Genomic DNA, 23,808 nt, shown 5'->3' on the forward strand with positions numbered 1-23,808 from the left:
ATCTCTTCTTCCTTCTTTAGCTGGGTAAACACTTCTGAAAATTATTTTGCCATGGGATGGGCTGCTCACTCTTTTCTCAGTGTGGTCTCACACTGAGAGTTGTCTGAAACAAGTGTCTGCCTATTTCAGACCCAATTTTGAAATCCCTTCCTGTGTGTTGCTAATTGAATTTTAAAAGATTTGTGGGGTTGTGTGGATGCAGGAGGCCAGATCTAGCTCCTATTAAATTGCTACCTCTGCTGAAGATGACAGCTCAGGGACCAAATCTGGAAGTGTGGGACTTGCACGGAGACAATACTGGTGCCAGACTTCACTAATGCAGTGTCTGAGACTTGATCTAGAAATGGCAGATGATACATATGGATCCAAATACTGGACCAAGCTCTGTTGCTATTGCTGGGTGTTGTGTGGGGGCTGGTGCTCAGTCTTGTAGCTTCTTTTGCATGTTTACACTTTAAATATCATTCCTCTTTTTGGTGCATGTTCACCCAGTTCATCTGAGTCAGTGAAAGCACAGTGAGAAACCCAGGCAGACCTCTGCTAAAGCAAACTAAAATCCCAGGCCATGAATAGAAAATGCTTTTATTCCTAGCAAATGCTGCTGCTAGACTTTGGGACTGATGCTTTCTGTATGAGCTTCCTCTGGATTTTCTTTTTCATCTCCTTTCCTACCCTCTTGGGAATATTGCTCTTAAACCCAGTGCTGCAATTACCCTCATATCCCATGAGCAAAAGAGGCCTATTTGTATTTTATTCCAGCTCTCAGTATAGGGGAGCAGATCTGAACCATTTTAAATTTGGAGGAGATATCTTCATGTAGAGGTCTCATTTGGGCTGGCTAATATTTGATTATCTTAAGCCAGGCTTGAAAAACAAAGCTGTTGGAGAAGAGATGAAGACCACTCAGTTGTGCCATCTCATTCTGTTTTCCTTCCCCCCCCCCCCCCCATTTTATGTAGGCATTTCACTCAGCAATGAAGTCTGTAATTTGATGGCAATCAGATATGGTGACCCTGACTTACAGATCAGCTTTGAGAGCTTTGTTTGCTTCATGCTTCGAGTGGAGATCATGGGAGGTGAGGCTGGCGCTCCGTGTCTGGCCTGGCAAGCTGGGCTGCCAGCTGAGCCCTGGCCCCTCTGATGCTGCTCCCACTGGCAGTGGCAAGGTCAAAATTAGCAGAGCTGGATTTCTGAATAAACCAAGAGTAATCAATTTAAAGCAAGGGACAGATAAAGAGGAAATCAAGCTCTCTCTTTACCCCCCCACCAGTCCCTGCCTACAGACATCTGAGCTGCACGTATCAGAGTGATTAAGCTCTCTGCAGGTTGGCACCAGCCTTCTGTAGGAAGAAGCAAGAAAATTACAGATGAAAACTACTAGTTTCCCATGAAGAGGACAGCCTTTAAATATATATTTTCCAGGAAGAAGAAAACTTTGAAATATGTCTTTGATGGACTGCAGTTGTGAGGATGAGACAGCTGATACTCAGATCATGCTGTAGACACTTTGCACATGTCTCAAAATTGTGGTGGGTCGGGTTGGGACCTCCTGCATTTTGAGGTTTCACAGATGCATGGGCAGCCAGTAACATGCCTGACTTTATTCAGCTGCTCCCAGTATTCCAGCCTTCAGGGATCTTCCAGTGACAGAACAGAGAAGCTCACATGCACTTGAGACTAGCCTACAAACTCTGCCTTTGGGGTTTTTCCTGAGACAGTGCCTTGGCTGTGGTGATCTCTTGGCTATCAAGTTAATGCTCCTCATTTACTTCTTTTGCAGAGGCCTTTCGCAACTTAACACAAGATGGCAAAGGGATATATCTCCGGGAATCTGAGGTAAAGCCCATTCCCTGACTGTCAGGTGCAGGCCCCTTGGTTGCATGTGGCACTGCATGCTTTGTTCTGTGGTATTAGAAAAGGTATCTTTAACTGACCACTTACAGGGCAGGTTACAAACAACAAGGAGGTTCAGGCTCCTAAGCCTTCTGCTTTATTATGGCTTCTATTCCTGCTGGAGGCAGAATATCTCCAATGCCCCATAGCCCAGTCCAGGTGGGAGTATGGCAGAGCTCTCACAGGGATGGATTCTTTCAACCCCCTTTCCATATTATTTTACAGTGGATGATGATGACACTTTACTCCTGAAGCAATGCTGTAGAGGAGGGGACAACCAGACCTGCACCAGCATGAGGAAGGCTGCCTTGTTTCAACTTTTTACTTCATATGAAAAGTCTTTCCCTCAAGCAGACTTAACCTGTTCACAGACAAGCTCACAGACTTGGTGAACTGAAGTTTTGCTAATTAACATATTTATTTTGAGTCCTGTTTCACTTCAGACAGCCCTACTGAGGAGAGACCGTTGGATGCCAACCACTACGAGTGCATAGTGTGACACCCTGGAGCATGGTGGCTGAGTGTTTGGGGTCACCTACTTCATGCTGATGTAATGCTGCTGTCATAGGCACACACTGTGGTAGTGCCCAGGGGCTGTGCTTGGTGTTGGGGCTCTTGAGTCTGGGAGGGGAATGGCCCCTGTCCTCAGTAGCTTGTCCCCTGAGAGAGGGATCCCAGTTCTGTACCTGCTAGGCCCATGGTAGAGGACTGGAGTCTGTGTGCTTCTGGGAAAGAAGGGGTAGGGACTCACAGAATGAATGAACACTCTTCCCTAGCCCTAACTTGGAAAGGTGATTTGCAAGCATTCAAACCATCTCTTTTGCTTTTCTAAGTTAGCACTGCCCTATTGAAGTGACCCTAATTTGGTTTGACCAAGTGATGAGCTGGGCCTCCAGCTGTTTGTTGTATGATGATTGAGTATTTATTTCAGAAAGGCAGTGGGTTTTCTCTGCAGATTGAAAAGTACAGTACAGTGAAAAGTAAACTGATCCCATATTGTTTTTAAGTCACCGGAGACTGGCAGGGAATGAATGTTCTCAGTAGCATGATACAGGAGCTGTCTGGTAAAACATTTGGATATTTATCAGTTTTTATATAGGGTGAGCGTGTGTGTGTGTACTTCTAAAGGATGCAGACAAATGTAGGTTGTAGCTAATTAAATAGTGCAACCTGGGTGTGTGGCTGTGAACAGCATTAGAGAACATGATATAAATGGGACTATTCACTATTCAGTCAAAATCCATGAGAGAGTTACTTGATGCATTTATCTGTAGGATCCTTTTGCACTTTCTTACCATTCATTTATTTGGGCTGAAAATTTCCATGCTAAGTGCCTGTTACAGGTTGCTGCTTTTATTTTTTTCTTTTCTTTAAAATCTTTTTTGCATTCCTGCAGACAGCTCAGTTGTGGCTCCTTTACAGTGCACAGCCTAGTCTGAGTCTGGGTGCTAAATGAAACAGAGCTCCAATGGGAATGAACATCTAATGAAAGACCATACTCTAATACCTTTGTAGGAAGAAGTTATATTAAGCTTGCACAGGCAGCCTTCCCTCTGGCTTTTTGTGACTTTTTAGGTGCTTAATCTTATAAATATTTTTTCAGAGTGCATGTGAGATTCAGGAATGAGGTGGACTGTGGATAAGAAAGTAAACATGGGCAAAAGACTGAGCTCAGGGATGTGCTTACCACTGCACTGAGGCCTGTGCAATAGCATAAGCATATTTATAGAGGAACTCCTTTGCATATAAGTGTTCCCAGTCAGGAGGCATTAAACAGTAAAAACAACAGCATGCACTTTATTCCCCAGAACCGTCTGTTTCTAAGCAATATCACTTTCCTCCTGTTTTTATGAGAAAACTGTTAGAACCAGATAAATAGATGGCTGTGTTGGTACTTGTTTATTACAGATGATGTATCTATCATCTATTGGGAGTGACCTAGTGTGGTGTCACTGGAGCCACAGGGTTCAGGTCTGTGAAGCAGAGCAGGCTGGAGGGAGCAGGGACACCCAGGGCCCCTGGAGCAGCCGAGGGCTCCGTGTCCCGCTGGGCTCCTGAAAAGGCTCCGTGTCCTGCCGGGCTCCTGAGGAGGCTCCGTCAGCAGCTCCCCTCTCAACACATGCCTCTGTTTCCTTCTGTGACTCGCAGCTGAACATGATGGTGCAAACTAAATTAGCCTGATTTAATTTGCACTCAACTCAGCAGGGGCTGTTATAAACACTGATTTACTGTGTGCAGGAGCAGCGCTGGAAGAACCAAAAGCGTTGGTTGAGGCAGCGCAGGTCCCGCTTTTCTCAGCATGCTCTGGAAAGGATGGTCCCTGGCACCCATGGGGATGTCCAGGGGATCTGTGTGAGTGCAGAGTGTTCACAGCAGGCTCTGCTGGACATGGTGGGATGGAAATCTGTCGGTCCCAACTGGGTTTGTTGCACAAAGTGAGCAAGTGTCATTTAAGGCTGGGAGTGTGCTGGACATACCTCTGCCACAGGCTGTTTGCAAAGCTGGTGCAGGACACCCAGTTTCAAACTGCAGTTCATTTTAATGTTGTACACATTGTTTTTTCTATCAGATTTTGTACTTACTTACTTCGCACCTCTTTAATGCAGAGCAATGTAATTGCAGGGAGATTATTTTGCTATTGATTACTTGATCCAGGAAAGAAACAGAATTCATCCATGCCATGAATCACTAAGCATTTGCAGCAATAAACTTTATTGAGCCATGTGACTTGCTGTTACAGAATTGTAAAGAATGCTTTACTGGAATGATTATACCAAACCATGTACAATTCAAACTGAATTATTTGGCTCACAATAAAATGTTTTTGGCAAGGGCACCTACTCGGACACTGTGAAGCTTTTATATTGCTAACAGAATAATGTTTTCTGGGCAATTCTGAAGATATATTACTCCTCATTTACAATGTGCATTGTGAAAAAATGGTCTGAAATGCTGCTGAAGGATGCATTCGTTTGTAACCACAGCATTTACAGGGATGCTGAGCTTTGCAGTGGGTGGTATTGCTCTGGCAGAAATGAAAGAAAAGTGGGACTGTGGCTTGAGACTAGTATTGCTAATAAAAGTCCTTTTTGAAAAGGCAGGTGCAAGAATAGCAAATAATGTCTGGAGTGGGAAGAGGAGATGGAGGGTGAGATATACTGTAACAATAAGACTGAGATGAAATTGAAAGGAACTAATCAACCCTTTACAAACAAAGTCTTCAGCTAGAGCTTATTGCTGCAAATATACACAACTGGAAGTATTTCATGTTTCCTGGATATAGTTGGTGCACATGTTGAGGGTGCAGTTGGGGTACAGCAGATACCAGTTTGAGATAGAAACACACAGATTGAGTATTTCTGCCTTTCTGGGTAATCAATTAAATGCTGTTGAGACACTGCGGTGTAATTCTCAGTCTGAGGTCACATCTCTCCTTTTGCCAGTTTTACAGTGGGGCCACCAGGACTTCTGCCTTACCTGAAAACATATTGCAGTCCTTTTCTGGGAGGTATTACATTCATGCAAGTGGCTACTGCACTATTAGAGCTGTCCAAGCTGTGCCAGCAGACTTTGATCACACCACATGATGCTCTGTGTGGAATGAATGAATAAATAATGTTGCTTTGGTTTTGATTAAGCAGTATCTGTAAACCTAACTCCACAACCCACAAATGGACCTCTAAAGGGCAAGTTGTCATTGGACTGGCACCATAAAAATGAGGACTTTGGAGCTTTTGGAAGGAAGAGCCTGTTTCCAGGGGCAGGTGCTGCCTGAAAAGTGTCCACTGAGGAGAGGGGGTGCAAAGTGTCCCACTAGTGCAGACCTTTGCACAGGGCAGTGATGGGAGTGAAGAGACAATATGGGAACATGGGGTCAAAGCCACTGCTAAATCCAAGTGTCCACCAGTCCTCACTCACCCCCTCTCCAGTGCAACAACCCCACCAGGAGACTCAATTCAGACAATGGGATTTCAAAATTTGCAAACCTTAAGTCTTACTTTATTTCCTCTGTGAGCTGTTCAGGTCAGTGTTTCATGCAAACCTATGGAAGAGGGTGAAAAGCTGGAGTGTGATACAGAGGTATGATCTTTGCATCTAGATTCAGAAAATTGAAGGGCAAAAATCCCCTTTGTTGTTATTTACAGTGCCACAGTGCCGAGGGGAGAAAGATCGGGTTCCCCAGGGTGATGGCTACTATGTGACACAAGAGCAGGACTTGCTGCGTGCTTAAAAAAAGTACTTCTGCAGTTCCCCGAGGGAGTGGTCTGTGTTCAGCCTGGGGCTCTGTTAAGAGAGAAGATTTGACCTGGACCTCAGCCTCTTGAGGTCCTCATCCCTCTGCATACCACAGCATTGCTGCTCTGGAATCCTCCTCCTGCTGGGAACCGGATTTTCCCCATAAGCAACGCTTCTTTCTTGTTGGCATGCAGGCGCTCAAGTTATGACCCTATCCCAAGGTTGGGGGCTTGGCAAGAAGCCAGTGATCTCTGGGTAGTTCTTCTGCACCTCTATCTGCACACACACCCCCACATCTTCCTGTGAACCCCATATCACCTTCCTTAAAAACTGTTGCAATACTGTGCTGAAAAAGAAGGCGAAAAAATCTTTTTTTTTTCCCTCCCCTGCTCAGGGAGCAGCTCCTTGCAGAATGAAATGCTAACGAGTGCCTTTGCCTTTCCTTCCTGCTGTGTCTTACACTGAATTAGACCTGAAAAGCAGTATCACCAAGCTTGAAGTTCAATTTATCAGTGCAGTCAGGATTGATTTGTTACACTACCTATTCTGGGGAAATGAATGTCTCCATCGCGCTCCCTTCCAGTGCAGGCAGACCTTTGTTTTGCTCACATCAGCCATGTAATGTAGGAAGCTGACATTCCACAGATAAAGGAAAAAACCTACAAAATCCAGACTAATTCTACCCAGCCTGGCAGTGCCAGAGAGTGATGCCACTTGCAAAGGACACACTTGGCATTGTGCTGGCTGCAGATACCAGGCAGAAGTGCTCTCTACCTGGGCTTATCTGCTACTTTTTTGTTATTGAATTAGTGCCATAAGTGTCCTAGAAAATTATTCTTGGCTGAATTACTTGTCCCCTTTATTGCTATTAATGTTGTAGCTGGACCATCGTGTTGATCCTTGGAACTCCAACTCACAGTAAGAGTCAGGTTGAAAACAAACTTGTTTTTTGTAGAAATTTTCAGCTGTTGTGTGAGACAAGAAAAATGGACTTTGCTACTGCTGTTGAGGAAGAAAATTTCCACTCATAATCTAGCACAGGGGATCTCCATTAAGAGAACAGCAATTATAAATCCGGTTTTCTCTTGCAGCACATTTTGATGGAATATTTGCAATGAACCACATACAAATGTGGGAATTACATTTTCAGATTAAAAAGACCCAAAATGTGATTGCTATGAAGTGTTACAATTTTAAAAGACCCTTTTTTTTTTTTTTCTTCCCTAACTTGTCATGCACATATCAAATGTGGAGGGAAGGGTTAAAAGCTAAGAACCCTGCAGAACCACACAGAGTTCTTCATGCTCCTGGAAATGTGGCTACAAGAAGGATGTCTATAGCTGGTGCTCATTAAGCCAGGTGAAATGAAAGAGGTAGTTGCTCTAAAGTAGCTTTTTTTCCTCAGGTAAAAGCAGGATTTCTTTCTCATAAATATGCTGCAGCTAGACATAAATGACTTACTGCTTGAAAGCAGCTCTGCACTGCTGAAGAGCTGGAGCTCAAGAGTAAGAAATTTGCTCTTAAGCTACCCTGAGTGGGTGCTTTCAGCCTGGCTGCCAGCAGCAGCAGTGCTGCTTTTTGCCTGGGGTGAGGCTGCTGAGGGCTCCTGCCTCTGCAGCTAAACACTGAGCTCCCAGAGGATGCAGGAGTGGGATTAAGTCTGTGATTGTCCCATTACCATAGTCTCTCCCTTTCCACAGCCCTCTTCAAAACCAAAGAGTTAGCTTGGAATACTGCTTCAGAAACTGGGACCATGCTTGCTCTGTAAGTCTTTGGGTACAGCCCCCTATTAATGGAGTAGGTGTTTTTTGTGCTCCTTTGGAGCATACAAGCACACCCTTGTTGACCCTTCTCTGCAGCTTGGATGTTTATTGTAATGTATTGTGTTCCCCTTTAAAAGGAAAAAGAAAACAATCTCAGCATCACCCACTCTTCCTAGCTGCTCCTTAATGTCAGATCTCATCTGAGTCATAATCCTAGTCTTAAAAACTGTCTCCTCCTCTTAGGGCATAGGTACACATGTACCAAAAGACTAACACTGAAGGGCTGAGGTGTTCCCCCTGATCCTCTGGCCAACATTAACTCCAGCTGTTCATTAGCTCCAGCTCTGCAAACTGCAGGAGCTGGCTCCTGCAGGAACTGGCTCATGCTGGGCCACGTGTCCCAGCACCTGGGTCCGATGGCACCCATGAGAGGTGTGGGACAGACCACTGGCAGTCTTATTTTAAGTTGAAGCCCTACTTGTCTCAGAGCTCTTCTCTGAAACCCAGGTAAAGCCCATGCTGAATCCCTTGTGCACAACTTCTCCTTCAGTGAGGCTGGGAAATGTCAGCCTGCTGTTAAGATGCTTGTCCGCAGGGACTCTGACTCTTGGCCTCCCAACACTCACCAGGCAAATACGGACAAGAGAAATAACCCTGAGCATCTCCAAAGTAGTTTGATCTGAAGGGCTCATTATTTTTGAACAGCTAAGTTGAACATTACTGAGAGCTCAATTTCCATTTCAGCTTGCTTTTCTACTTTGCAGGGCAGAGCGTGGGAGCAAGGCTTGGGCACTTCACAGCGTCCTCCGTATGGATCAATATTTTCCAATGTGCACAAGTTTCCAAGAGTTTAAACCGCTGAGTTTTGCAGAACTTTAATTGTATCAAATGCAAAAAAAGAAAGGGATACTCTATCAAACTAGCACGTAGCTAAGCACATAAAGAATTTAGGGGATGAATTAACAGAACAAAATTCATATGCTGCAAGAATAAACTGCTGAGTCCAGTAGAAGGAACTCCCATTTAGTTTTTATTTTTATTTTTATTTTTATTGTTTACAAGTACTTGGAAGTACAAAATGACAAGGGGAATTTGGTGGAAAGGCCATGTGGAGGTGCCATTCCTCCAGACTACTCTTTAAATTACAAAAAATGGTGCAATGAGTCTGTAGAACATCAAAGAACTTCTGTCAGCTCTGACCACCTGATGGAGCTGAAGGAAGCTGTGGCCACATTACCTTGCTGAATTCAAGTGCCAGAACCTGAGCTAGACACAGCTGTCCCTGGAGAGCTTACTGTGACAGGAAATAAGCCCTTCCTGCTGCGAGGCAGATATTCTTCCTTTCTCAAATTATTTAAAACAACCAGAGGCAACAGATCCTCAGGTGACCCATACTGCTGCATACACCTGAAAGTTAGGATCAGCTGAGAATGCTTCTCCTCAATGACTTGGCATATAGAATCATAGAATAAGTTGGGTTGGAAAGGACTTTTAAAGGTCATCCAGCCCAACCCTTCTGCAGTAAGCAGGGATATCTTCAAATAGACCAGATTACTCAGAGCTTTGTCCAAACTGGCTTTGAATGTTTCCAGGGACAGGTCATCTGCCACCTCTCTGGGCAACATGTTCTAGTGGCTCACCATCTTCATAGGAAAAAATGTCTTCCTTATATCTAGTCTAAATCTTACCCTCATTCAGTTTAAAGCCACTCCCCCTTGTCTTATCACTACCTGCTCATGTAAAAAATCCCTCTCCAGCTTTCTTGTGTGCCCCCCTCAAGGTACTGGAAGGTGCTCTAAGCTCTCCATGGAGGCTTCTCCACGCTGAACAAGCCCAGCTCTCTCCTCCTGTCTTTGGAGGAGAGATGCTTCAGCCCTCTGAGCATCTTCATCGCCTCCTCTGGACTCGCTCTGACAGGTCCACATCCTTCCTATGTTGGGAGTCCCAGGGCTGATTCAGTACTCCAGGTGGAGTCTCATGAGAGCAGAATCTCACGATTAGAGGGAGAGAATCCCCTCCCTGGACCTGCTGGCTTTGCTTCCTTTGATAGAGCCCAGGATGCAGACGGCAATATAAGAAGAGCTGCCTTAGTTAGCAAAGCCTAGAGAGAATGTCTCCTGGTGGTTGGTAAAGCTGCTTTCCTAACAGGCTGTGCTGGGTGCTTGTGCCCTTCCCAGGCTGGGTCCAGGAGCTGAGCTCGCTGTTTTGCAGGGGTGAATGGCAGGGTGAAGGTCCTGCAGCGTCAGCTGAGGCTGCCTTTCTGCTCTTTGTGTTCAGTCAGTGTTTTTCCTTTGGTGAATAACCCTGGCCTGGGGATTGCTGCGCTGAGGGTTGAGGCTGTTGTGATGTTAACAGGAGGTGGTTGCAGCGGGATCAACCCCTTCTGCATTGCTCGGGTAGCAGGGTGAAAGTACTCCAAGGGTGAGCAGGCCATGGGGTGGCACAGAGCTTGGGAGGTGGGCACACAGTGCCCATCAGTAGCCCAACTCTTGGGGGCTGTCAAGGATATGGTCACCTGTCCTATTGCCCCCCCAAACTGAGGCTACTCCTGGCTGCTTCTGGACTGTGCAGGGACAGCCAGCCTGGGACCTGAGCCCCTCCTTGCATTCAGCACATGGAGGAGGGAAATTAAAGGAGTCATCCTCCCAAGTCAGGCTTTTTGTACAGCTCTTCAAACCTAGAAACCACTCCTTTTTCTCCTGGCACTAGGCTCAGCTTGCTGAAACAAAGATTAAAAGCCTGGCTTCCACTAAAGATTCTTCAGTGGCAGCCCAAACAGGCTCCCTAGAGAAGATTAACTATCCCCTGCACTGAGGGGAATTTGAGCTTTAGCAAAATGGACTGATGAGAAAAACATAGGTAGTACTGCAAAGATGAATTTGATAAAGGTGGGCAGAGCACAGTGGAGGCATGAAAAACTGGTTAAGTGTTTGCTTTTATGTATAGCTGAGTTCTAGGTCTTTAGACAAGACTTAATCTTTTCTATAAACAAATAACACATTCATTTACATGAATAATCCACATTTCTTATGCAAATCACTTCCCTGCTGCTATTTCTACTGAGAATAATATTCAGTATAATTACCACATTTATTTAGTGAATCTATTTACACAGGATAGCTCTCTGTCCATGAACGCTCTTCACCAGAGAGGCCCAAAGAGCAACAGGGGAGCCCAAGCTGCCAGTCATGTGTGCCCTCTGCTTTCTATTTTTGTCCCCATGAAGCATTCTGGGACCGTTTGAGATGTCTCAGCAAGAGCAGAAGGATGCCAGCATCCTGCCTCCATCTCAGGGAGAGCACCTGCTGCTAATGGAAGGCAGCTCTCCCCTGCTCACCAGCCTGCTGTTTGAGCTCCAGCTAACTATAATGAGGCAAGGCACTTTGAATAATAACTTTCCTTTGGGTATAAGGCTATCTTAATTTTTTGTGTGCTTAAGTTGGTAATTGCCACAGAGTTTGAAAATCTTCCAGGTTTTACCACTCTTAATTATGTTCTCATGCATATGCATCCCCTGCTTGTGTGCTCATTACTGCGAGGAGATCAGAACCCCGAACGCTGGAACGGTTCCCTCCAATTATCTTCCATATGCAGAAGTTCCTGTGAAATACCTCTCCTGCATAGGATGGCCCAAGCTATTTGGAGAACATCTTGCTGTCCAGAGCACATTTTGCTCTGGGTAGTAAAACCAAAATGCTTTTCATCCCTCGTGTGTATCACCCAGGCTGCTGGGATGTCTCCTTGCTTGTAGCACCAGCCATTGAAATACTTGTTCAGGGGAAGTTATTAAGGCGTCCTAATGGAAAATATTTCAAGTTTCTAGGGCCCTGATTGCCTCTTTACCTGCTCTGTTTGCATCTATTGATCGTTCTGGTTCAACAAGACCCTCTGGGACTAACAAACTCTAACAGGTTTGAATGCATTCATGAGGTTCTATGTGGGGAAAGAAAAATAATGCTGTTGGGCTTCTGACTTGTTCTTGCTCAATAACAGCAAAACAAATGTGTGCAATTAAACATTACTTTGTTTTCTAAACAGCAGCCTTGAAATTTTGTCCTGCTAGCAAGGGAATCAAGCTGCTGCTTTGCTGTCTAACCAACAGCAATGATTTGGTGATGGGAAAGGAGATGTTAATCCACCTGAGCATGTTCAGGGTAGAATACTGTTCCCTTGTAGGTAGGCTGGATTTCTAGCACCCTGTGTGTTTTTGTGTAGGAGATCACAGTGGATCCTATGAAAAGATTGAATGGAGCAAGCACAGACCTTGACGTTACTCACTCTTTTTGTACAGAGCAACTGCTTGTTAACTGTTTCTCAGGGAGCTGTGGGGTTAGTTGATAGCCCCTTGGAGCTTTTGTACTGAGAGAGGGAGGTTGCCTGATCAAATAGAAATCACTGTCTTTACGCTTAAAGCATTGGATTGTATGTGAAGAAATGTCTATTCCTAGACACTTCACCTAAATAATGGGATTAAAATCTTAAGAAGTAAGGTGATGTGTGGCTCACTGTCTCCAGGTTTTGTATCCCTCAGGAGAAGGGAGAGATAAACAGTCAGGAATTTTTTCTATGGAAAATTTTACAGGAAGAAGATGAGGGTAAAACTTTCCACCCAGCTGTGAAAACCCTCCTTCCCAAAAAGTGCCTGGTGCAATATTACATATTGCCAGCTGTGTTAATAGATGCCTAGATCCCAGCTGGCATTGGGCCACACTTACATATCCCAGAAATAGAGATTTAATTCTGAAATCTGCTTAACACCTGCACACAAAAGGACAGAGGCATTAAAGGTGCTTTAAGGACAAAGCTTTACTTTAGCTCATGCGTTCTCTCGCCCATCACATGACTTGTTCTTTATTCTGTTGAGTGTCACCTGTCCAAACCACAATTATGGGCTTCAATGTGTCTAAGAGACACAGTCCTGCAGCTAGCTAAAAGGGACTGATTTAGTGTATTGAAAGAAACAAAGGGGTTTGGTCTGAATTCGGGCAGGGTTCTCTGCTTTTAGAGACGGATGGTGGTGAGTGTGTGCGTGTGCACATGTGTGAATGCACACAGGAGCACAGCTCCTTGGGAGGCAGTGAGCAGCTTTGCTTCCCCTGTGATGTCCCAGCAGCACTGGGGTCCACCAGGAGCATGTGCTTTACTAGAGCTGTGCTGAGAACTGCAGGGTGCCCGGGACCTCACAGGCTCAGCTGCTGGTAAAGATTCACCTGCCCTGGGCTCTGTTTATTGATTGTTTGCTGCTACTTGGCTCATAAAACTTTCTGCTGCTTTTGGTCTCAAATGCCCCTTTGTGGCCATTTGCAGTGTCTTCCACTGGTTGCTGGTGCAGTGACCTGGAGCTAGGCAGAATACTGAAAAACCAGGCTGTGGGATCAGGAGCCATCGCTTATCCAGAGGCTTTTTCCAGAAACTGGGAGCATCAGGAGAGACTAACAAGCACCAGAGACATATATCGGACAGACAAGATCCAGAAGACTTTATTGTAGCAATAAAACCCAGAGGCAGAGCTGGTCAAGACCAACCAGTGAACAGTATTGAAGGTGGTTTCAGTGGAAGAGCACTGTCCAAGGGAGCTGTTCTTTGCTAAAATGTCCCTCAGTTACACACTGAAGTCAATGTGTCTCCCATCAAATCTCCCATTGCTTTTGCCCTTGTTCCCACGCCTGCTTGGACTGGCATCACTGGGCACCTGTAAATGCTGTGAGTAAAGGCTGCATCTAATCCAGAAAAACCTGTGCTCCAGGAAATGGAGACAGGGACTGGGGAGCATGTGAATTAAACACAAGTGCAAGTGGGTGCCCATTTGATTGCAGTTGCTAGAGATGGAAAATACCTTGTGATAAGCAAGAATTCCCCCTAGCCTTTCTCCAGTTTTACTACAGAGAAGTGTTTGTATTTGTTCCAATGATGAGGGAGCTCAGTGCTGCCTCATCCATCAGTGCCATAGACACTAGCCTGGAGGTGGGAGTCTGACTTGTAGGAACTGCAGGCAAATGTCTGGATGTGTGCTCTTGCCCATCGACTCGGGAAGCAGCTTGTGTTGCTGCAGGTGACTTGATGAGAGCTTCAATTAACAAATGCTATTAAAGTAGCTCTCCTCTTTATTTTATTTTTTTTAATGCATAGCATTTCCTGACAGCTTAAACGTTTAATTAACTGGAGATGCCATCGTGGAAAGTTTGCTAGAGAAGCATGCTTGCGGTTTAATTAAATGGAAAAAATATCCTTTAGAGGTACTGGAAGAGATCTGCTTGCAACACTAATAGTGGCAAAAAGTCTGCAGGAACTCCTGTATTTCCCTTTCTGAGTGTAGCAGTAGGTGAGGAGGTGCACAGCGGTATCATCACCCGAGAGGAGAAGGTGAGTGCTCCACAGCTTCACGTTTGACCCTCCCGTTTAAACTGCATGTGTAGGACAAGCTACAGCTCTGTTACCTCAGCAAGGGAGAGGAGACAGCCAACTAGAAAGTTTTTGGTTTTGTTTTTTTAACACTTTAACTTACAATTCTTCTGGTATTAGGCCAGAGCTGTCTCTAACATTTTTCATCTTCTCCAAGGGCACACAGGGAGAACATTTTTCATATAAGCATTGGTTTGATTTTTTTGGCTTCCGTTACAGCACAAAAATAAAGGCAGCTCTTACCTGCCACAAAAAAGTGGGATACTCTTCACATTATCTTCAACAACTGCCACAGAAGCTGGTTTTTGAGCTGGCAAGGTACTGCCTGAAGTGGCAGAGAGCCCTTGCTGCCCTCACAACGCAGAGGGCTGTGTGTGATGGTAGCTGTGGGTAAGAACCCCCAGCTGAGCACACAATTGTGCCCCTGCAGCACCTTGCCACGAGCCCACGGCACAGTGGTGTCAAGTGCTGCAGGGCTGGGGGTCCCCCAGGGCAAAGCAACAGTCTCCTTGCTCCTGTGCAAAGGACTTCTCCCCTTCCTCTCCTCATACTGACCGAGTGACCCAGAGGCTTTTTGAACAGCTACAGGTCTGAAAAGGGAACTTTGTTCCAGTAGTAAATATAAACCTGGAAGTCACTGACATGACTGTTCACATTTGAAGCACAGCTCCACCCATGGAGGGGTATCAAATAGTTGTGAGTCATCCCTGGGAGCAGGCTGGGGCTGTGGGGTGGTGCTGGGCCAGGGCATGTGCTGGCTTGCTGTCCTGGAGCCTCTGCACCCAGGCTGGCACCTCTGCTGCTGGTGACGAGGGACAGCTGGGCTCCTGCTGAAACACGCCAATGCTCAGCACTTGCCAAAACAGCTATTTGGGAGCAGCTCGTTGTGCTCTCCCTCCTCTCCTGGCCCTCTCCTCAATGTGGTTAAATTCAGTAAGTGTAGCACACCCTCTGCCAGGAGTGGGAGAGAAACTTCTGAATGAGCTTCTTCCCCCGAGCCTGGAGCATGCACCGCAGAGGTGCCACTGACCACTGAATGAAATCCAACAGTCTGTATAACCCCATATTACCATGCTGACCCTTTCAAATGCTGATCTCCTATTTTTTGCACAGTCTTTCTGATATTTGTGCTACCACAAGCAGCACCTCTTCATGGGGATGGTGCACTGCCATGAACAGCAGTGAGTGCTGGGCTACCCCAAGCCACTGACTGAACCAGATCCTCCCCTGGCAATAGAGAGCTCTCTGTCCTAGAAGCCCCTTTCAATCTGGAGCTCACTGGGGTTCTTCCATCTTACAATAACCTCCCATGTTCAGTTGAGACTCCTTAGTATCCCAAGCTGAGGGTGGATTTTGATCCTTTCCTCTGATCACTTCTTGACTGTATCTGTTTAAGCCCCTTTCAACTTTCTGAGAAAAAACTGCGAAGTATTTGTGATCCTTTTGGAAAAGAAACATTCTCTGGATGGAATATCAGATGTGAACTGAACTCAAACCCAAGAACATTCCTAGTAAAAACTGCACTGAAGCAGTGCCCAGCTGGTTTGTAGAACCAGTGAGATTAGATTTCCTTGAAATGTGCTTTACAGATGCCCTTGAAACAGCAAGGAAAGCTACTTTCCCCTTCCACCCATTCCTTAAAGGACCCTGAAGGGCCATTGCCTGAAGCTGTGATTGTGAAGAGTCCACCTCCCACTCAGAACTCATGTCCTATTTTTGCCTTCATGAAACAGTTACTTTCATCAGCTTTTCAATGCTGATACCAACAAATGCTGGCCACCCATTTCCTAGGCTTTTTTCCTGTCTCTGGCTGCACTGCCTGTAAATTTTGCTCTGTTGGAAACAGGTAGTATGTTATGGGCCTCACCTGTGAAGCAGCTGAGACTGGCAGACGAAAAATTAGAAAAATGGCAAAGATATGGGTCAATAATGCAACAGAATATTTTTTTTTATTGCCATGTTTTAATGGAATTGCAGTAGGATTTTTATATGAGTCTCTGAAAGTCTATGACTTCAAATAACTCTGAACCTCCAGATTTGTATTCTTGCCTTATTCTTGTTTAAATAGCTGTTACCATCATCTGCATGATACATTATCTGTCCCAGCACACAGGCACACCATCAGGAGGAATATACTTCCTTGGAGACGACGCATTGCTAGAGCTCCTCGAGTCTCCTGCCTCCACGTGGGACACCTGCACAGCGCGGGGATTTGTACAGTGTCCCCTCCTCGCTGGAGTGGTGGCAGTGCCAGCGGGGAAGTGTTTTTGCCCGTTCTCTGCTGGGCACAGCGAGTTATCCATCACAGCACCGAGCCCTGCCAGTGAAGCTTTCCCTCAGCAGAGGGAGTTGTTTCTCAAGGTAATAAGAAAGCATTATCTGATTGCATTTTTGTCAGGTATGTCCTATTTATTACCTTACCTGTAATCTAATTTGTAATGTATTTCCTTGATATTTTCTATACTTCCCCTCTGTATTTCATAATAGCTTCCCCTGAAAGTCTGACCTACAAAAAAGACAAGGTTTTTAATCCAGCTTTGAATGATAACACCCTCCAGGTACCTTTATCTGGAAAAACTCTCCTAGCACAGAGGGAGGTCTCATAGGAAAAACTCAGCACCCTCTGCAAATGTGTTGGGGGAACACTGTGTAACAGCAGCCAAGGTCACTTTGTCCCAGGCAGGAAAACACCAGTGGCTATTTTCTTCTTGTGGCAAGGTGATATTTTTGGTCAGAAAGCCATTCCTGATCCAAAGAAGGAATGTGAGAAGTAGCAACCAGTCTGTCCCAATAGCAGGGGTGAGCATAAGGCAAGAAGATAACTATAAACCATGTAAAAACTACCACCCATGTGCCTCAGCTGCTGAAAGCTTTTCAGGTGTTTTACCTTAGGTGTCAGGAAAAAGCATAAGGCAACAGTTTGGGGGGAGAGCAGTACCTGTAGGTCCTAACTAGGTTGGGCAAAGATGTCTTATGCTGGCAGAGGTGGAGTGTGATGGTCCAGCTACCCTGCGTGGGGCTGAGGAAGGTTAACTGGCATGACAAATGACACATGCCATGGGAACAGTTTGCATTTTCAGGCTGGTTTGGGCTTCCCATGTGACATGAGGTTGGTGGCTCACCAGGGCATGAGGGCTTTCTGCCCTCTTCCCACTTGGTTAGTCCTGATCCTTCCACAAAGTTCAAACTAACTGCCTGCTGGACCTGAATTTCGTCATTCTGGTAAAGGTGTTTCAAAGTCGCACAGCTTTAAAACAAAGAAAGAGAAATGTCCCTTTTTGTGGATGCTAATGAAATTTTTATCTGGGCATCTTTCTGTGAATGTTGGGCCTGAGAGGCATGGATTATGTTAGGGAGAAGGGCTTATTGAGCCCTGGAAATAAATCAGAGGAGGACAGAGGATGAAGATCACAAATGATAAATTAGCAAGTGACAGAAAACAACTGCAGGAAATAATAAAGCCAGGAGGAGTGCGTGGGAAATGCATAGGAGCAGTTGTTTACAACATGTGCATTGGACTTTCCAGCATTTGACATCTTATCTCTATTTCATTCCATATGTTACTTTATGCATGGATTCCTGTTTTTATGGGGTTTGTTCTGTAGTTTTTGTACTAACATGAATGACTCACATCTGCTCCAATACTTAATTTATTCTCTAATGTCTTCTGCAAAGGTTTGCTCAGCTCATGTAGTACTTGTCAGTGGCAAGATCGGAAGCGCAGTGTCAGGCAGGTGAGCAGGGATAGCTGTGTGAGACAGCTCTTTTCTGGAGTCCTACTCTGTAGTTGTGCTAGGTTTTTTTTCCCCTCAGCAAGGTCTGTAATTCCTTCTTTGGCTGCCCTGTGTGGACAGGCCTGCTGTGCTGGGGCTGTGTATGGAGCCAGCAAGGAACACCCCATGGGACAGGGATTACGGCTGCAGGCCATCCCCGCAGGACCATGGCCCAGCACCAAGCTGCTGCCGGAATAACAACAGCTGATGATTATGATTTTATTTTTTAAGTGTTCCTGACAGCTCTGGAGACACACATCTTCTCTTCCAAATCCAGTAATTAAATTCCACCTACCTGAATTCCCCCTGCTGTTTCAATTGGTTAAATTAATCTTCCCATCATGTCTGAGCCTCCTCTGTGTTGTTGAGCGCTGGCCTCCTCTCGCCCCGGAGTCGGGCGGGGACCGGGACCGACCCGGGCCAAACTCGCAGCGGCGCTGCCCAGCCCCGCGCATCCCCTCGCGTGGAAGTGGCCCGGAGTCACTCACGGAGCGAGGGCAGAGGGATGGGCGTCCCCGGTTACACACAGACACCCCCGCACCCCGCGGTGTCCCCGTCCCCGGGGCTGCCTCCCCGCCGGCGCAGAGCGGGCAGGGCAGCGGCTTCCCCGGCACCAGCCCGGCTGCCTGCGCCCCACACCTTTCCCCGGCAAGCGGCTCCGCTCCAGCCCCCCTCCTCCCGGCGCCTCCTCCTCCCGTTCCTCCTCCCCTCCCCTCCCCTCCCGAGCATGCACAGCCCGGGACTCGCATCGCCGGCTCCGAGGCGGGCGGGCGAGACCCTCGTCCCCGTCAGCCCCGCTCCCGCTGCCCTCGGAGGCGCCCGCGGCTTCCCCTCACCGCCTCCCGGTGCCCCCGCCGGACTTTTCCCTCCTCCCGAGGATGAGGCGGCCGACGCGGCGGCTGGTGCTGTCTCTGCTGGGGGTGCTCTGGCTCGCCGCCCTCCTCCTCTTCTTCTTCGGGGCGCGGAGGAAGTTGGAGGCGGCGGAGCCCGAGGGTCACACACCGGAGGTAAGGAAGGGGCGGCGGGGCCGCGGCTGCTCCGGCGGGACTTGGGCGCGATGCCGCCGCTGCCCGGGGAAGAAGTTCCCGGCGGTTTTCGGGGCCCCGGCCCCCCCCCCCCACCCCATCGCGCTCCCTTTCAAGTTGGGTACCGGACCTGTGCCTGTGCGGGGGGGGCATTGCGGCCCTTTCCGTACCCTCCGGTCGTGGTGTCCCCCTCTCCTCGCTCCGCTTGGTCTCGGACAGCGGCAGCCCCAGCCGCCCCCCCGCCCCGCTTCACCGGAGGCTGCGGCCGTCGGGGCCGCCGGCGGTGCCGGCCCTTTGCCCCAACGCCACCTTGGAGCATCCCAGGCTCCGGGCCCTGGGGGGCGGCGGGACCGGGGCGCCCCAAGGAAACGAAACGCGTGGTTTGTGTCACGGGTGGGCGGCCGGCGACCCCGTGGGTCACGCCGTGCTCCCGAGCTCTCCACTAAAGGAGAAGGGCTCGATCCTCTCTGGGCTGAAACGAGAGGGGTGCAGACTTTGATGGTCCGTGCTTGGCGTACGCGGGCTGGGCGAGCCCGGTTAAAGCGCTGGGGCTTTTCGCCGCTGGTTGTGATGGAAGAGCAGACACGGGCAGGATGCTGCTGCCCTGGGAGCCCCAGCCGGGCTGGGAGGAGGATGCCTGTGCAATCGCGCCTTTCTGTGTCGTGTTTGAGTCCCCGGAGTGACAGCACGGCAGAGATGTGAGGAGCATCTCGCTCCACACAGGGAATGAATCAGAGGAGTTTCACTGCCCAGACGAAAAGCAGGGGAGCTGCGAGCAGCTGCGGCTGAACGAGGTGCCGTGTCCTCTCCGGGTCCCTTGTCCTCTCCTCTTCGGCTGAGAGCGGCTGGGGCTTAGCCGAGGGTTAACTTTCCAAAGGACGTGGATTAGTTACTGCTTAGTTGTACTGTTGTAAATCTTGAATTAATTAATCCGGGTTGGAGTCCAGTTTCTGAAAATACACCGAGATTAGGGTTATTGTGGCAGAGGAAGGATGTGAGACCTCAGCTCCTTTTTTTGCACCAGTGACACCCAGCAGTGTTTGGCCCACAGTATGTGACAGGTTTACGTGTTTGCCACGTCTTTGGAGAGTCTCATATATGTGTCTGTCGCCTCAGCAACTGAATTAACGACCTGATTGGAAAAAAAAAAGAACTCATAAAGCTTACTTTGATTTTTTCATCCTGAGGAATTATTGGTTTTCCATGTTTTTTTAAATAAAAATGATTGAGGAGGTTTTTTCAGGCTTTCGTAAATCTTTCAATCCTAGAAGAAGGGAATGAATCTATGCAACTTCAGGCCCCAAAAAGAAATAATTATCTATACATTTATTTATTTATTTATTTAAGCTGGGGAAGGCAATAAATAAGTCACTGAAAGCAGAGTTAGAATACAAGCACTTTCTTAACCAGAACTGTGCTTTGGTGTCAAAACCGTATTTGTAAAAACTGCAAAAAAAGACTTCCCCTGTTTGACAGGGGCTACTATAATCTCCTTGAAATGAGCCTTGCTTTTTGCTTAGCACCAGCCGCAGCTGAACTGCTGCCATTTTGCAGCCCATTTTGACTTTCTGCTCCCATTCACAGCTTCCCCCACCTCAGGGTGCAGGTTGCTGATACTGTTACAGGCTGGTCTTGGCTCCCGCAGCAGGTGAACTTCTGCCACACAGGATCCATCCCCATGTTTCAAAGCTGCCACTGCCAAGTTGCCATAACTCCAGCAATTTGACTGCTTAAATTGCCTCTCTTTCATTTCTTCTGAATTTTCCATCCAAATGGTTGCATCCCCTTGAGATCCATAGAGTGCAGATTGTTTTTTATTTTTTAATGCATTGCGTTTTTTGGCTTTGGAAGCTGCTTTGGAGCAGTATGACTTATAAGCTGTTTATGAGCGTGGGGACGTGGTGTAACTTCAGTTAACACTTCTGAATGGCTGCAGAGCTGACTGGGGTACCAGAGACAGGAATGCTGTGGTCCAGAGAGGAGCCTGGTGGGGTATCCTGTTGCCCTGGCCACCGGGACTGGCTGCCACTGATGAAAACTTGTGCAGTTAGGGGATGTCCTCCCAAATTCCTCGAGAAACAGGAGGAAGTGCTGGGTTGCTAACAGCACCTCAAATGTTGAAAAACAGCTACAGAGGGGAAATGGAGCAAATCCACATAAACTTTCCTGGCAGCATTTTCCAACCTGTTCCCTCCCCTACTTCTCTCCCAGCTGAACTGTATTTCTACGGACATGGGCACACCATGTATCATGCCTCGAGTAGGTTTAACCTTTAGACCTTTCCAGTTAGGCTTCAGCTGGTAACGCTGCATCCTGGCCATGCCTGTCTCCTGGCCGTGCCTGTGTCCTGGCAGGCTCTCGGCACACATCCCATGCTGGAAGGCCGTGGTGCTTGAGCTCCCTGGCTGGCTGTGGCACATTGGTGCCTTGCTGAGAGCCAACAGCAGAGCTGCTGCTCACAGATCTGCCGCCCTTGGCTCCACAGATGCCCATCGATCACTGTTACTTTGGTCTCACCCTACCCCTTGCTTTACCCCAAATCCTGAACCAGATCCAGGCCTCAGCTTCCCAAAGGAAGGCTTGTGATGTTTTTCTTGCAGCCAGAGGATCCTGTGCTGGGGTGGGCAGGGCCTCCAAAGGGCAGGCCCTTGGTGTGAGGGTCCGACGCAGTCTTTGAGTCCTTCCTTTGTCCAAAACACACTGCTGGCTTGGCATCTCAAAGATGTGGTGAAGACAGGTGTTTGGGGAAGGTCCTGCAGCAGTAGCTGGGCTTTCTCAAGCTGTTCGTGCCCGAAGAGGTGGGTGCAGCAGTGTCTTGTAATTAACTTGGCTTCACCTCCCCCTGTAATTTTTTTTCCTATATTCCCCTGCAACCCATCTCTATGGATCCCTCGCTGCTGCCCAGGGGCAGGCAGGTTTAGAGGGCCCCCCTACTTGCCAGCCCTTGCTTCCCTCAATCTGTGTCACCTCCTTTCCCTCCTCCTCCTCCCTGCTGCCTGCAGCCGCTGGTGGTACGTGCCAGGGCAGCAGGAGCAGGTTGAGGCTGGATTTTAGGGTGTGGGACTCCCTCCTGGCCGTGAGGTGTAGCAACCTTGCAGGGCTGGTAGGGTATGGAAGAAGAAAGCTGGCAGTGTTTAGGACCATGAAGTTGTTCCTGGGACAGCTTTGCCGGTCCCTCCAGTGCTGCTTTTACTGCTGTTGGCTTGGGGCTTCTTTTTTCTTTCTTTTCCAAGGGGCAGATCAAGCCCCATTAGTGCTGTAAGTAACACTCGCCCTTTCGCTGCCCTTTGTGAAGTCCTGTGACTTGGCTGGGAAGAGAAGCCGTAGCAGGGTGCCTGCCGCTGCCAGGGAGCTTTACCCGGCCGGGAGCCGGGTTAGCAGTGTGGGCTCAGCCTGCGGGGAAGCCGAGCCTGATGCATGGGGATGTAAGGACACGGGGCTGGCTGGGGTCGTGGATCGGCTGGGACTCCTTGATGCCTCCTGCCTTCCCTGCCTTTTGGAGGAGGGCTTCGAAACACTTTGCAAGCTTTAATTAGTTCCAGCCTGTCTCCGTGTCCCGGCAGTTTTCCAGCTGGATAAACCAGGACCCGGAGAGGCTAATTGAACTTTGTATCCTTCTGTCTCGCATGGACTCCGGAGGAATTGGAATCGTTTTATCCTCTTGGAAAAGCAGGCTGCCAGTGACCTACCTGAAGTCGCTCAGGGAGGCTGTGGTGGGGTTTGGCATGTGCTCCAGTAATCAGGGTTCATGGCCCTGTGCTACCGCCTGGCATCTCCCCTGCCTCCCTCTGATCCCTCCCTCTGCTCTGCTTTGAGGGGGGGACATATAAACTAATAACTTAATTACATTAAGGAATAATGAGGGGAACTGATACGCGGGATTAATTACAAGCAAAATCCCAAATTAATTGTGAAGAGTACTTGTAGCTGGCTCTGCAGCGATGCTTTGCTGGTGTGCTAGCTCCTGTGTCCTGTGCCAGGCTGTGGCTGTGTGGCCCTGGGGGATGCTAATGAGGGAGCAGGAGATGAATAGGTGGATGACAAGCCCTTGGTCCTCTCATTTCCTGCACCTGTGTGAGACCACAGTGGCTGTATAGCAGAGCCCTGCAGCAGGGAGGGGGTTTCAGGGGTCTGGGCTCCTGTGCTCAGGGTCAGCAGTGTGTGCAGGAGGGGCAGGAAGATAGTTTTTGTTGGGTTTGGTATTTTATTTCTCTTCATTCCCTCCTGCATGCTAGCTTGCTCCCTTTGATGAATGGCTGAAGCACAGCTGACAGCCTCTGGAGGGAAAGCAGGTCTGTCACGGGCTTGACTGCAGGAGAAAAGCTACAGAGGAAAAGTTTCCTTTATTAAAAAAAGTGACCTGTTCTACTTGACTTATAGTAGTGTTTGCAATGCAACAGCTCCTTTCTGAGTGTGAAGCCGGGGAATGGCTCCTGGGAGATGTGGAGAAGCTCAGCAGCCTCACTGCCTGCTCCAGGTGTTCCAGGGTGCTCAGCACGCTACAGGGTCGGACCTCAGTGCAAAGGGACCCTTGCCAGCTTTGTGCTTGTGTGCCTTGCACCAGCCTGTGCTTCCTTCTGCATCATTGCCGTGTAGAAAGCCTCAGCACCTGGAGCTCAGCTGACAGTCTCCAGATACTAAATTCCTGTCAGTTTTATAGCAGCAGAGCCACTTAACAGATTAAAATAACTGTGTATCCTGCAAAAATTCAGATCT

General features: G+C 48.0%; 2 protein-coding genes and 1 long non-coding RNA gene across 6 annotated transcripts in view; 2 read left to right on the forward strand and 1 right to left on the reverse strand.

The window, feature by feature from the left end:
- CAPN14 (calpain 14) overlaps positions 1-4,632 on the forward strand; it is a 24,441-nt gene extending 19,809 nt beyond the window's left edge. The window contains exons 18-20 of the mRNA XM_042051567.1: positions 960-1,076; positions 1,781-1,836; positions 2,119-4,632. Of these exons, the coding sequence (XP_041907501.1) occupies positions 960-1,076; positions 1,781-1,836; positions 2,119-2,145 (200 nt within the window). The 3' untranslated portion in view covers positions 2,146-4,632. The remainder of the gene's footprint in view (positions 1-959; positions 1,077-1,780; positions 1,837-2,118) is intronic.
- LOC121675807 overlaps positions 1-18,721 on the reverse strand; it is a 21,905-nt gene extending 3,184 nt beyond the window's left edge. Inside the window, exons 1-3 of one of the 2 annotated variants that reach the window (XR_006020225.1) lie at positions 18,363-18,721; positions 5,371-5,484; positions 1,023-1,190 (exon numbers count right to left, since the gene is read on the reverse strand). This is a non-coding gene — a long non-coding RNA (uncharacterized LOC121675807). The remainder of the gene's footprint in view (positions 1-1,022; positions 1,191-5,370; positions 5,485-18,362) is intronic. The other variant, XR_006020226.1, reaches the window with a different exon arrangement.
- Positions 18,667-23,808, forward strand: part of GALNT14 (polypeptide N-acetylgalactosaminyltransferase 14) — a 96,942-nt gene continuing 91,800 nt past the window's right edge. The window contains exon 1 of one of the 3 annotated variants that reach the window (XM_042051566.1): positions 18,667-19,074. In XM_042051566.1, the coding sequence (XP_041907500.1) occupies positions 18,946-19,074 (129 nt within the window). In that variant the 5' untranslated portion in view covers positions 18,667-18,945. The remainder of the gene's footprint in view (positions 19,075-23,808) is intronic. The other 2 variants (XM_042051565.1, XM_042051564.1) reach the window with 2 other exon arrangements.

The sequence above is a fragment of the Corvus kubaryi genome, unplaced genomic scaffold, assembly GCF_017639235.1.
Source record: "Corvus kubaryi isolate FWS band 111438036 unplaced genomic scaffold, C.kubaryi_AGA036_p1.0 76, whole genome shotgun sequence".
In the NCBI taxonomy this organism is placed as follows: domain Eukaryota; kingdom Metazoa; phylum Chordata; class Aves; order Passeriformes; family Corvidae; genus Corvus; species Corvus kubaryi.